Raw genomic sequence first — 14,552 nt, 5'->3', positions numbered from 1 at the left:
TTTGTGGTTTTCTTAAACCACTCGAAGGAGCGAGCGTTAGGCGCCACTGGGGGGGTTGGCGCGACAGTTTGAGTTCTAACGATGTTCGTTGTAGACTTTGTTGATCTTTGACGGCGAGTTGGGTCCTTGGACGGGTTCCTGAGTTGTTGATGGATGTTTTTAGGAAGTGGAAGATGGTATATCTGGAAACAGAAATAGATTTTTGGATCGTTTCGGGACTCTGGAAATTTAAGATTTGAAGTGGAGTGATTGAAGCAACACTGAGACCTGTATCGAATGTTTATATCTCGCAATGTATATGCATCACCTTTTTCATGTTCTATAATTTGATAATTAGCGCCTGATTCAACATGACCGAATCTATTCTTCTTCCAATCTATTCTTCTCTGCTGCAGTTTCTTGCACTACCCCTCGCCACAGCTGGCCCCATTGTTAAGCGCGATACAGTTCCTAGAATATAAATTTGAAATGGAGTTTGTTTTGTGAATGGAATGACAGAGATTTTAATCAGCCAAGTAGAATAACTTGATTTTAAAGCTTCTTGACATGGTTTCTCATCAACTAATGAACTCAATGCTTTAAATGATACCTGCATCTTCTATTTATATATCTCTCTTCGACGTTGCTACGAGAGTAACTAAAATATCTTTAATCTTCATTCGGGTTAATCTAGAAAATTTGATCAAACGAAATCTTTCCATCGCTGAGGAGAAATATTTGAAGAAACAAGTTTAGCACCATTTTCATTTGGTTATACGTCGAATACAAAAGCTTCGATTAAAACAGAAATAAAGCTAAAAATATGGACGTCCTCGTCTCTGTTGCGCTTCCTTCGTCAGATCTCCCGAGGCACAGTGCTTCTAGTCATCGAGTTCCTGTTTGCAATTATGACGTCGCGTGAATGAAAAAAAAAAGAAAAAAAAAAAGAAAAACAGTATTCTGAAATGTTTCCAAGGGTAATCCTCTCTCTCGTCCCTCGGGATCGTGTCCGGTAAAGTCACAAACTCTCTCCTGTTAATAATGACAGTATATTTGAAATAGTAATGTTTACAACATACAATTGCGACGTTACTACAGTTTTTTTTTTTTCTTATTTTTCGTTTAAGGTAATTGATAATGTCTCGCAAAGGTCACACGCACCACCACGTTCGATCCATCCTTGGCCATGTGTTACAGTGTTTCACCCTTTCTCTCCCTCTCTCGCGCTCTGCCTCTCACTCTCCCTCGCTTTCAAAATGCACGGATTTATTTGGGAGCCGGGATCACGGTGTCTAATCGCATACTAACGCGTTGAAAAATAAACGTGGCGAAAATGTACAATTAACGGATGTCCAGAGGCTGCAGTTTTCCTTTTAAACTTTCTTTCGTTTTGTCTTCTCTTTATCTTTTATTCTCTCGGGTGGATTGTGAATAGTTTCAGGGGGTCTGGGGGAGGGGGGGGGGGTATTAGTTACAACCGAGCAACAGGACCGGAAATTAATTTCATAGCATATTGTCATATTGGTGTGTCTGTAAGTTCTAAAACGTTCGTCGTGATGGGCGAAACCGGCCCACCGGGAATCTCGTGTCGCGAATATGGACCACACGACCATTCCCACCATCATTTCCTCGTGTTCTTTAGCCGACTGTTCACCCTTTTTTCCCCGCGTCTCGCGTTTCGCTTCAACAATAAAGCGTCAAGAACGCGACTCGGTCGTCGCCGTCGAACCACGTACCCCCGTAGTTCAACCTAATTTTTCATTTCGCTTGATTCTTCTTCATTTTTTTTTCTCTTTTAATACGCTCCTTTCGTTTTCCTCGGCAACGACTTCCTCCCTCCTATGTTAAACGTACTGTGACCTATGGACTATGGCACTTGGTGCAACTAGTTCGGATTTTCTTGGATACTGCTTACACGTGTAAAGTACTTAATTATTATCGTTATTGTTATTTATATATATATATATAGATTTTGTATATATATATGTATATGTATATGACACATGGTAATTCGTGCGTTTCATTATGATACAGGCGTGCGCGAAACGATACAGTCAATTCAATTTCGCGAATTTAAACGGACAAACGAATTAAACGTGATTCGTTTACTGGGTCAGTTTTGATTGGATTCTTAACACAAACTCAGCTTAGTAACATCATTCCACCGCTTGGAAGCGATAACACGATATTTTTGTACCGAGAGTAATTAAAAATGGACGAAGACGAGTGAACAGATCTTGTTCGTACAAAGTTTGAATACAATGCACGGCGCAATTGAAAGCAGACAAATTTAAATGAACGAACACAAAAACGAACATTCCGAGTGCTTTATCGGGAACACGTATCAGAGGTGGGCAAAATTCGTATTTAGATAAAAATGATCCATCCCTGCATCCCTTAAACGAAAATAAAAAATTTCACTGCATAATGTAACGCCGCAAGTGGACGTATACTCGTCGTAAGTAAATCATAGAATGAAATAAGAAATAATTCATAAGGAAATATAAATTTAGCCGACCAATATAATTTGGATTACAGAACGAAATATTTCTGAAAAGAGCATAAACATCGCAAATCAATTTTCCCAATACCCATTAGAGATTGCAATTCGAATTATAGAATGAAATATTGCTCAAAGAAGGATTCAAAATTTCACCGTCCACTCGAGCAAACGTCACGAATAAATGGATCCAATACCCATTAAATAGAGATTACAATTTGAATTATGGAATAAAATATTTCTCGCAGGAGAATTAAAAATATACCCGTCCAATGGAACAAATGTCACGAATAAATTCCCATGGGTTGATTTTATCCGTTATCTATTAATCCAGTCAAATTTTGCCCAACTCTGTTATCGGGAGACTACCAAATTTTCCTCGTGAGTTAGCCCTCCCCAGAGGCCAGGGAACAGAATCACTATCTCAAAATATGCGATCCTCTCGTCCCTTGCAATCGGGATCAACGCTACGAATTTTTGTTCGCATCCTCTTTGTTCGGGCATCTGCGAGTCCTTCGTGAAACTGAGCTTGACCGTATCGCCTCGTAAAGAACGTTGATCGAGTCGATGATCGATATCAGTTCCTCGTATTCGGCTTACGAGCTACGGTCTATTATACATTTTAATAATACAGTTCCTCGTCGCCGCGCGAGCGTTACTGTAACGCGGAAAGAAGACCGTGCAGGTGCGAGTTAATATTTGTTTAAATTATCGTGCGCGCGAGTTTCTTTTTCCCTTCACCGTCTCTCTTGCCTCGAGAATCCATTTCGTCGCTCTGCCCCACCGCAGATCGTCGGGTTTCGGTTAAGTTTAACAGTCTAGAGTCTATACACAGTCCGTCGGTTTCGCCTAGAAAAAAGAAAAAAGAAAAAAAAAAGAAATACGATTTTCCCCTATCTATAGGCCATTTTGTTGTCATGTCGCGCGAAAATGATACCGCTTTCTTTTGTGCAAAGGAACAAAAATCCCGCTCTCAATTCCTGTGCAGACGTTTTACGAACACCTTGATTACGCGTGAATTCGCGCAAATTCGCCTCTATCGCGCATCAGGGAAACGAGTCGCTTTCGTTCGATCTCGATTGATACTCCTGCTTCCGTTATCAACGATCCTGATCCGTGTATATTTTTCCCTTCGTCTACTTGGTATCGCGACGACGCTTGTCCCCCTTACATCTAGATAACGCGAATGACGTGAAAAAAATTAGTTAGATTTATTTCTCATACAAAAGTCGCGTTAATTATTCGTCCTCTCGTGTCTTGTTATGCGTTATTTCTTTTTTTTTTATTTTATATTTTTATATTTTCCCGTTGTTCTCGTCGTTCGCTGACTCGACGCTCGCATTCGTTCCTCCTGGTTCGTTTCTACGTAATGTAAAGCGTGGAAATCGAGCTTACATCGCTAAGAAAAGGAAATCATTCGAACGCTCTCTCGTCTACTTAGAAAAGTATCTCTTAAGGAGCAGAAATCCTTGCCCGTGTTACCTATAATAACGTTTCGAACGACGCACCCGTTAATAATTAGGTGAGATATTTACGCGCGACGTATTTACAGTGATTTAGCTTATTGTACATCTTCGCGATCGACGTTCTCGTGAAAAATAGATGTTTCGTACTTTTCCTTCTTTACGGTAGCGTTCGGTCTCTCCTCTTTTGTTTCACGTAATTGATAATCGTTTCACGTGGATCACGAGTCCGTCGTATCGGTAACGTGCGTAAGACACTATTATCAGTTCATCGATAAATGCTCGAATCAATGAATACATTCGTTCTGTACGGAAGCACTAAATGCTCTTTGCATCGAAACGCGTTGATTGCTTAGGTTCAGGCAAATAGTAGACCCGACGATACAAAAACGACAAACTTATCGGATAGACTCTCGACGTTCCCCCGTGAATTATCGTATCCGTGTAATCGTCTTGTACTATATGAAAATACAGTGTAAGGCTGCGTTTATGTTTTTCACACGTGAAATCGCTAACTCAACTGCTCGGTTTCCTCTCCTAAATCTTCCATTGGGTGCAACGTACCCCTAAACGTGTCCCCTATACTCCTTAACTATCTTTATTACACGGAACGTTTCAGAAAATGTGTGCTCAAAAATAGAGAAAGCATCGGATGTTCCGAAAGTACATGTATACCGAGACAAATATATACAAAAAAGATTTTTAAAGCATCTGTTCGAGTCGATATATCGAGATGTCTTTTCATTATCTATCAAAAGTCCAAATTAAATTGCTCTTTCATATTTGGAACACTCGATTATAAATATTATGCCTTCTGTAAATAAATAATGTCCCGAATTGATACGTTACAATCCGTTCGATAGCATCAAAGGGGTCTTTTTTTTAGTGAAACAGACACACTGCACCCGATAGAAGTTCAACGATGCACCTTTTAATAAAACTGCGTATTTTACTGAAACCCTCGAACGTATAATTACTTGAGCTGCTCGAAAGATTAACCCTCGTAAGCTTCGTGAGAAATATTGATAACGATTTGCGTACGCGCTGTCGTTTCAAAGTCTGGGACCGTTTTGTCGACCAATTTATAATTAGGTAGAGAGAGAGAGTCGTAGAAATAGATAAGTTATTAAAGACCAAAGTTTGGAAGATATAAAGTATTTATAGGATCTTAAACGATTCGATGATGTTCACGAATTCGTAACAATTTCAGATGGCGAATTTACCTAAGTAAATGTCAAACTTGAAATATAATGAATCGAATCGAAGATTATACGATCAGAAATAATCGAAGGTCATCGTTCGTGATTTGATACATGTATGTATATCGTTTGTCGAGCCGATTTCGTACAAATTTCTATATTTATTTAGATTCAGATCAAGGTATCTGAAATTTAAACGATACATACGAATAACGCCAGACTTGTGAACGATAGCGTACACGCTGTTGCATGTATCTGTCAGATATCGCTGTATGTATACTAGAGCTTTTAGGTTTACGTTTTAAGGCCATGGCATGTAATCCTCCCCTATGTTAAAAGGAAACCAGTTAAAAAAAAAAAGAAAAAAAAAAAAAACTAATTCGGATAATTAGTTCGCAAAGTTGTGTCTGCCGCTTACTTACAATTAGTATAATCTTAATTGTACGTTTCCATTCGTGAACAAGCATACCAGTACATCGTATACCTACGGGGCACGATACAGTTAACAATTTCTTTGTTCTTTACGTGTTCTGTGACGATGTACAAACTGATACGTATGTATCGCGTATGTTTTGGTATAGGATATGAGCGTAGACAAATTCCAAGCAAACGGTGAGCCTACAATTTCATCGAGAGAAGATCGGAATTGCGTGAAAATTATCGAACGATACAATTTGCGCTTAACACTATAAAAACCACAGATTTGTTTCCAATGCAAAGAATTGAATTTTGTTATGCGTTTGTACAGCGATACTGTAGCGTTACAACGTAATAAAAGCAACCGAAAATCAACAGCGCTATTAATGATACAAGGACACGAACAAAATAAAAAATAAAAGTTACAATTTTTAATAATATATATATTTTTTTTTTAATAATAGTATAATCAATGTGTTATATGTATATATATACATATACACGTATACGTGTGTGTATGTATGTATACATATAATGGGCAAATTAATATTTACAGAAATACGTCTTGGTATTAGTTTTTGCGGATTCGTATCCCATCTTTCGTTTGCACGTTGTATATTATCTTTTAACATTAAAAATCTTTCGTCTATCTAACTGTGCTCCACCGCAAAAACAAAACCGGGGTGAACTATGGCAACTAACGTAATAATGGCAAGTATTTGCTGATGAAAAGATCGGAGTGAAGAGACACGTCTTTTTTTTCGGTGGACAAGTTTACATATGGAATGAAACGATGAGAAGAGAAAGAGGTGTTGCGATTTAAAATTAAACGAACAAATACGTGAGAGGAAGATCCGATAAATAGAAATGCAATTACACGCAGGACTTAACAAAAACACTTTACACTCGCAATAATCCAAAAAGGAAGAAAAAATAGGACGAATACACCGGACAATATACAATGACGCGAACGAACGCAGTGATATTCTATAAATGTAATACAAATTGCAATGTAATTAAATAAAGGGAAACATACATTGTATTCTGTCCGCAGTATGCGAGAAACAACTTCAGCATATGTATACGATGTGCAATCGCGAAGATCCAATGTCATTCCGATATCATTCAATGATCACTGTTATATACCTCCGTAAACGAAAATTACAAAAAGAGCTCTCAACGTAAAATCTCCTTTTTCTTTTTAAATTCTAATCTTCTGATCAAAGCCTCACGACGCTTCGTATTATTCAATTTTCGTGGAATCGAACTCTGTCCAGAGAGTGCATTAACCGATTTCGAACGGAAATTCGCGAATTAAAATGGACGCCACAACAGGTCTCTATTGTTGATTAAATCTTACATATAATACATTCAACAACCAGAAACATGAAACATTTGAATCGTGCCGCAGCCGAGAGCGACTTTTCTCTTTCATCTCTTTTTTCTTTTTACTTTAATGTTTTACAAATAAATCTAATATAAGTCACTGGAGAATGTTACGATACTCGTATAATTGTCGATTAAGTCTGGCACGGCTGCTGCGCGAGACAATGTTAGCCATAAGAATTATTCAACAAGCTTTGAAACTGTGAGAGGATAGAAATCACAGAAAAACGTTCGGTTCCTCCGTTAAGATTCGAAATACTGGCGAGTTACAGCATCAAAGTGTGCTTAATAGAACGAAACAAAAAAGGGCATAAAAAGATCGCAAAATCGTTCATCTTATAATTTCATTTTCCGTTAATACAATAAACATATTTAACAGTTCGTAAATAATATTCGAAACAGTATAAAAAAAAAAAGACAAAACGATCGACAAATAAATTTTGCTAATTACAGTTACACAACGTAGAGAGCGCGCGGAAAAGTTGCTGTTAATTTTTTCGCTCGATAACTGTTAAAGCTATCGTTCTTGTTTTTTTATTTTTCGTTTTCTTTCCTTCTTTTTTTTCTCGTTACTTTACAAGGAAATTTTTTCTGTAGTTCCTCTACTCCAAGTTTCAAAAGAAAAAAAAAAAAAGAAACGAAAAAGAGTGATTCTTTTCATGGGCGAATCGTTTTTTCAAACAAAAAAAAAAAAGAAACAACAGGACGTAAAAGAGTATCACTCGAGAACGTAAACACGTTTTGCGTTCCAATGTGCGTGCACAAGAAATGCCTTTGACGTACGTCCTTATTATTTTCAGTGTGCATATAACGTGTTAAACATTATATATAGTTATACTATGTATAATATGACACTGCGGTGTATAATACTACGGACCTTAAGAGTTGGTATGTTCAAAGGCAATTCTTGTACACCATTACCCATTCTACCAAATGACATACAAAACGTACCTACACATACAACTAACGAATGCGAGAGAGAGATTTTTTTTGATCGTAAAATTTTGTCACGCAAACAAAATTTTACCGTATAATGCGATTTCGATACTTTCGTCTACTTATTTTTATACTCATCGTTTGCGTAAGTGGATGCGGGCTGCGTCTAAAATTATCGCTAATAGGCGCTTTTTTTTCCTTTCATAACAAGAGCGAAACCGCCCCTGAAGATACACAATTATAATAATATGATTAGACTTTATCGCTAACGTAATATTAAAAAAATTGGATTACTTTAAAAATTGGAGATTACTTTTTTTTTTTAAAAACTGTTCCTTAGACAGTATATCGTTTACATCATTTTCATTCTTTGTTACGATAAACTTTTGTTTGTTTTTCTTTTATTTCTCACTGGTATAACACCACATATGTATCGTGTAAATTTCTTTTTAAATTTACTTTACACATTTAATTTTTGTTTTGTTTTGTTTAATCTGTCTTATTATTATGCACTTTCCCCCTCGGGCGACTTAGAGCCATCACTATTCACAATGCGGATAGTAGAATCGAAGAACTGTATACGGTAGTACAAGGTACATTTACATAAAAACAATTATTAGAATCGCATAGATGTTTCTGTTCCATTTTGATTATATCCAGTTGTGAATTTTACAATATCACATTTTTTAGACATCTGTTTCAGTATGTCATTGCGGGTCTTCGTTTCACGTGTTTGCCTTCCCTCCTCCGAAATATTTGTATCGCTATCCGACACGTTTATTACCAAAGTTGCACTTGTTCTGTTGTTCGATTACCATGAATCCTGCTAATTATCCGTTCGATCTGTCTTGTGGATGAGTATGCTCGGTTCCTTACAATACCATTGGCGTGAACACACGATATGCACTTATTTCTCGATCTTTCTGCTTTAGTACATCGGCTACTTTAAGTTTCGTTTAAATATAAGTGCAAACTTGTGTAACATACGTCTCCTATGTTGTACGGCGTCGGACCTCCTGTTCATGTAGCGAGCAATAATTTGTTTAGTGTTGTTGTCCATTCGTCATTTATTACATACGATATACACAATTTTACATTCGAGACACTGTGTTTTATCGTAAGCTTAATAATGTTTCTATTTTTTTAACCAATCTCATTGCATTGCACGAGCGTTTTTTTCATTTAATTCTTTGTTTTTTTGCTTATTAAAATGTCACGATGTTCACGTGCCTGTTCTATCGACGTATACACATGTGTTTTTTTACTTCCATTTTTTTTTTACACAGATTCACTGCACTTGTTTTTCATTTTTTTTTTCGCTTTACGTATGAACTTAAAAATTAAGGAAACTTAATGAAACGAATTCCACGCGGGGAGTTTATTATGTGTTCTTTTTCGATCGATTAACGATTACGCGTGGCTTTCTTTTATTACACGTTTAAATAAATTTAACGTTTATTTAATTATTAGGTTTCGTTTATATCAGAAATCCACTTTGTCACTTGTTTAAATTGTGTTCGTCGAAGCTTATTTTTTCGTTGCAGAGTTCTTTATTAGATAATCACGGGCGAATTTGAGCCTTGACCTTGGCGAAACCGCTTTTAACGATGAGATTTTAATCAAGAAAAACAGTTTCCTAACAATTTTCCTTCTTCCCGATAATACTTGCGTTACGTCAGATATATCTGGATCTTCGTTTATCGATTCTCGATATCTGGACAAACACGAACGTCAATAACGAATATCCGTATGTACTAAATTAAACGTCAATATAGAGTACTAATTTATTAATATAAAATATACTATCTCTTGATGGTGACGGTAATGACGACGACGACGACGACGATGAATGATGATAGATGATTATGATGACAACGATGTCGATGACACGATTCGACGCTTACAAAGTCATGGACGTGTTCTCGCAATGACAAATATGATCGTGATAAGTTTGAGCACCACGATGACGATGATGATGAAAATGAGATGAACGGTTATATGACGATAACGATAATGATGATAATAATGATGATGAAATTGCCGTTAATTGGAATATGTTAACAATAACGATAGCTTTAAAAAAATAACAATCACAACGGGGACGCGAAGGAACAAGTGTCGTAATAAAGAACTCAGCAACAAAGTTTTGTTTGCAATGTGTTGGACTTACAGGCTGTTTCAGTGACGTTTGATTGTTTTATTTAGTTTAGGTTAGTTCCTAGTTGACCATAAGTGTATGCGACTCCATCGGTGCTGCACTATCATACAACGTGTCTGTATCTTGCGTAGGTTCACCTTGAAGTTGACACTGATTATTTAATGTTCCAGCACCACAGTCACAAAAGAATCTAAAAAAATTAATTAGTTACACATACATCGTTATGTATTAGATTTATAAGTGAGTTTCTTCTGTCTATATTGAAATTATCAATAATATTTACCGGTCATGTCTGATGAATTCTACATCGTGTCCAGCATGACAGGTTTTTATACAGTTAACACAAATTGCGTTACGATCTGTAGTATTGCATGTCTGGCACCGATAGAAATCATGCATAGGGAACGAGGTGTACGACGAAATTTTGTATAAACATTGGCCGTTTCCAACCGCTTTCTCGACTGCATCTTGATTATTAAATATTTTATTGCCTGAGAAAACAAAAATCAACGGTTATTTATCTTTCTTCTACGTATGTTATTTTCAAATTAATTCGGCAAACAAAAGAAAAGATAAGAACCTCTAGTCGTTGGTTGAACTCCGCTCGCTAAGCATAGACCACCAAATCTATTATTGAAAATTTGATTAAATTCTAGCGTAGCAGTCGCGTTATTTGTTATTTCAACGCCAGCTGCTAAACCATCGAAAATTCGATTCCTCCTCAAGACTGGATGAGACTGCGTAGAAATAAGCACTCCCGCTTGAGCGTTACGAAATATATCGTTTTCCTCGAGAACACCTGTATGGGAAAAAGAAGAAAACAATCGGAATGCAAAGGTTTCATCAAAATTAAGTAGAAACTAAAACTCACCTTTACCACCGTTAAATATACAAATTCCACCGTCTCGCCCGTCAAAGATTTTGTTTCTTTTTAATGTAGGGTTACTATCCGTTTTAATCCAAACTCCTGCCATCGCGTTATCAAAAATCTCATTTTGTTCGAGTAAACCTAATCCGCTATTATACACAAGAACGCCACCGTTTTGTCCACCCCATATTTTATTTCCACGTATCACTGGATTGCTTCCAGTCCTAATATTTAAATATACAGTTAGCGCAAAAGAGCGAGAGTACATGATTTTATTTGTAAAAGAATTTCTTACCTTATTTGTACTCCCGAATACAAATGATTGAAAATATCATTGTCTTCTAGTTTGCCGTGTCCATTGTCATAAAAATAAACTCCGACTTGTTTACCGCTATGAATACGATTCCTTCTTAAAACCGGTGTCGATCCCGTGGTTATCCAGACACCTGCTAAAGTGTTGGCATATACTTCGTTCTCCTCGATTAAACCCTGACCTTTCTCGTGTACATATATACCACCGTGTTGACCGTGATGTATTTTGTTATGTCTAACTATGGGATCCGAATTAGTTCTGATCTGTATGCCAGCTAAGGCGTTACCGTAAATATTGTTATGTTCTATCAAGCCTCTTCCCTCTCCAAATATATATACTCCTCCCTGGTGACCATTGTAAATTTCGTTTCTACGAATCGTCGGATTCGAATTGGAGGTGATCCAAACGCCGGCGAAATTGTTCGAGTGAATTTTGTTGTCAATAAATTGACCTAAACCGTTTTCATGGACATATATTCCGCCTGTTTGTCCATGGTGTATCTCACAATGTACAACCGTTGGATTAGCACCAGCCTTTACTTCGAAACCCGCTATTCGATTATTGTGAATATCGTTAGCTTCGAAATATCCGAGACCGTTATCGAACGTGAATATTCCAACATCCCTTCCGTGGTGAATATGATTCCTCCGCATTATGGGATTAGCGTAATTCTTCACCCAAATTCCAGCTAACGCGTTTCTAGAGATCTCATTGTCTTCGTAAGTTCCTTGGGCATAGTCGGTGACATAAAGTCCAACGTTTTCGCAATCCGATATGTCACAATTCTTTACCACAGGATTGGCTCCAACGCCCGACACGCAAACAGCTGCTCCAACTGAAAAATCAACGTTAAGTCGTCGACGTTCCAATGAAAGGTCGATGCAACACGGATCGATGATTTACTTACCAACGCTTGAACTCCTAATAATACAATGATCCACTGTGGGACTGCAGTTTTCACCAACTTCTAAACAATAATGTTTATGGTGCGGCACTGTACTAGTAACATCTGGCGTAAACTTTAACGTGAGATGACCGGCGTAAGCTCGTTTTGCTCCTTCTACAAACATAACTGTAGATTCACTTTCTCGTTCCAATATAACAGACTCCGCTACGTTTCCAGGTGCTGCACCGATCAATGCAACGTCGCTGTCGATCACGAGAAATTCGCCTCTATAGATTCCAGCGTGTAAGAAAACTAAATGTTGTGGCGCCTCCTCCGCTGACTGAGAATTACTTCCGCAACAATTCCCTTGACCGCTCGTGGTTGTGCTATTATTTGACGAGGAACCACTATTGCTTCTATATTCATCTACGTAATCTAATGCTCCCTGAACAGTATTAAAGTATGGCAAATGTCGTCCTTTGAACTTCAAATCCTGAAATCCTGGCCTAACGTGCACCCCTCTGTATAATTGTCTAAAGCTCTCTTTCCATGGATTTGCATAGTCTGACTCATCCGGGGATACGAATTCAAATTTACAAGGTGCAGGATTAAATAGTGGTAAGTCGTATTCGTAAACTTGCTGGTACAAGGACTTCCATAGTTCGGTGTCGTTTGCAATCGCTTGGAAACGTCTGCAAACTTGCGAGACACGGCATAGATCTTGCTCCATTAGATAATTAAATATAGTAAGCAGCACTTCGTCTGGTAACTCATACTGGAGGTAATGCGCTGCTGTGTTTGTGTTTGTACCTGCAGAGTAACAAAGACAAATTTAAAGGACTCGTTCGTTAAAAAAGTGTCGTCTGTACCAAAAATTCATTGCATATGAATATACCATCCGTGGATAACGAACACGTCCGCCTAGGTCGTTTTCTTGCTGGTAGGGAGGAAGAACCAAGAGTGGCACCGATACTACTACCACCCGACGGAGGTAAAGCAGAGCTAGTACCAGGAGCAGGATCTGGGTGAGGTGGACTTTTACGCCTTAAGTCATATGGAGAAGAATGTGAATGTGACGGGGAAGGTGATGGTGCTGCAACACCAGAGACACTTGGGGAAGATCCTCTTCCACCGCTTCCACCCCCACCTCCACCTCCTCCTCCTCCTCCTCCACCACCGACTCCGCCACCAGGAGGTATCTGATTTGATGCTGAACATGGCAAGTCGCATGGCTCGGCTGAAAGAACAAACATTACACTTGAAATATTATATATGTGACAGGACAACACACTTTGACACAATTATGGCGAAAATGAGGTAAATGTTTGTTGACATTTGTCATATTGCAGTGGAATTATAATTGGTCTTCAAGATTATGAAACTACTTACAAAGTCACAGTGGATTTCAAAGGTTATACTTGAGGATAGGTGTTTAATATATAAAAATAATGAAATATAAATTAATTAAGTATGTTAGAAATGCTGATGCAAGAATTGGAGCACTGTATTGTATGTCTGATGTGTCTACACAACTAATTATATTTTGGAGTAAGAGTATCCTAGCTCCAATTTCTAAAGCAATAGTGAAACATTTTTATTGTATGTTAACTGTGATAGGTAAATAATCGTACTAATTCGACAGAGAATGTATAGGTGGTACATCAGAATGAAAAGAGGCCTCAGACCTTTTGCCTTGATATCGCGTGCCGATTATTTTCCCAAATTGCGCGATCATCCGTCGTTATGTACGTTCAGCAGGACGTCTAATAAATCGGAATTATGAAAAAAAAAAATATAGGGGGGAAGTGGGGTGAGGAGTGTAGACTTTGAGCCGACATTCCACCGTAAAAATTGACGATCGCGAAGTATACGCGATACCATGATCGATGTCCCCGAAAAAAGAAGGGTTGGTGCGAGAGCGGCGAACGTGGGTACGTTAGTTTTAGGAAACGTCATCGGCAGTCACACGAATATATCCGTCGCATTTTTCGGCCATCCCGTACACGGAGAAAATCGTGCGAGAGAAGAGACGTGGGCAGTGTAAGGTTTGACGGAGTCTCTGTCCTGCTCTCTCTCTCTCTATGTTCGAAATCGTAAACGAGAGACATGATTAACGGAAAGGAAGTATGTCGGTTAGTCGGCACGAAGACGCGTAATCGTCGCAACGGGGTTAACCCCGGGGAATATCGAAGTAGGTGAAGGCAAAAGAAATGAGCCGAGAGACGACAGGTGAGCAGTGAACCGAGGGTCCGGATGCAGGCCTCTTACCCGAGGTGGTTCTCGAAGGCAGAGGAATCCTGTTCGCGCCTTTTCTCCGGGATCTCCGCACGTAATTGCGCGATGATGTGAACGAGGCGCTTGGCATTTTTAACGTGCTTCCCGACAAAATTATGCGAGAAACGGTAAAACAACTAAACACTAAACAATGGCGACACTTCCACCGAGCC

The 14,552-nt window shown here is 38.3% G+C and overlaps 1 protein-coding gene across 4 annotated transcripts; it reads right to left on the bottom strand.

Moving 5' to 3' along the window:
• Window positions 1-41: 41 nt before the first annotated feature.
• On the bottom strand, window positions 42-14,510 carry LOC128879763 (F-box only protein 11). 4 transcript variants are annotated; one of them, XR_008457692.1, is made up of 10 exons: window positions 14,374-14,510; window positions 13,001-13,342; window positions 12,127-12,915; window positions 11,202-12,054; window positions 10,910-11,130; window positions 10,619-10,837; window positions 10,322-10,529; window positions 10,051-10,228; window positions 308-450; window positions 42-182 (listed from the first exon to the last, which is right to left on the bottom strand). XR_008457692.1 is itself a non-coding variant. In XM_054129207.1 (9 exons), exons 1-8 carry the CDS (start codon window positions 14,468-14,470, stop codon window positions 10,099-10,101), a joined length of 2,859 nt encoding a protein of 952 aa, XP_053985182.1. In that variant the 5' UTR covers window positions 14,471-14,510; the 3' UTR covers window positions 1,010-9,594; window positions 10,051-10,098. The 4 variants fall into 4 exon arrangements, 3 of the variants coding, with proteins under 3 accessions (XP_053985182.1, XP_053985183.1, XP_053985181.1); XM_054129207.1 differs by lacking the exons at window positions 42-182; window positions 308-450 and adding an exon at window positions 1,010-9,594; XM_054129208.1 differs by lacking the exons at window positions 42-182; window positions 308-450 and adding an exon at window positions 1,010-3,328.
• Between the last annotated feature and the right edge of the window lie 42 nt (window positions 14,511-14,552).

This window comes from Hylaeus volcanicus, chromosome 7 (genome assembly GCF_026283585.1).
Source record: "Hylaeus volcanicus isolate JK05 chromosome 7, UHH_iyHylVolc1.0_haploid, whole genome shotgun sequence".
Taxonomy (NCBI): Eukaryota; Metazoa; Arthropoda; class Insecta; order Hymenoptera; family Colletidae; genus Hylaeus; species Hylaeus volcanicus.
This window is presented reverse-complemented; position numbering and strand designations above follow the sequence as displayed.

Coding starts and splice junctions, on each gene's coding strand:
- LOC128879763 (XM_054129206.1), bottom strand. CDS start 14,470: ATGCCAAGCGCCTCGTTCACATCATCGCGCAATTACGTGCGGAGATCC. Junction 12,055..12,126: donor TATTAGGAGTTCAAGCGTTG/GTAAGTAAATCA, acceptor TTGATTTTTCAG/TTGGAGCAGCTGTTTGCGTG. Junction 11,131..11,201: donor TATTCGGGAGTACAAATAAG/GTAAGAAATTCT, acceptor TTTAAATATTAG/GACTGGAAGCAATCCAGTGA.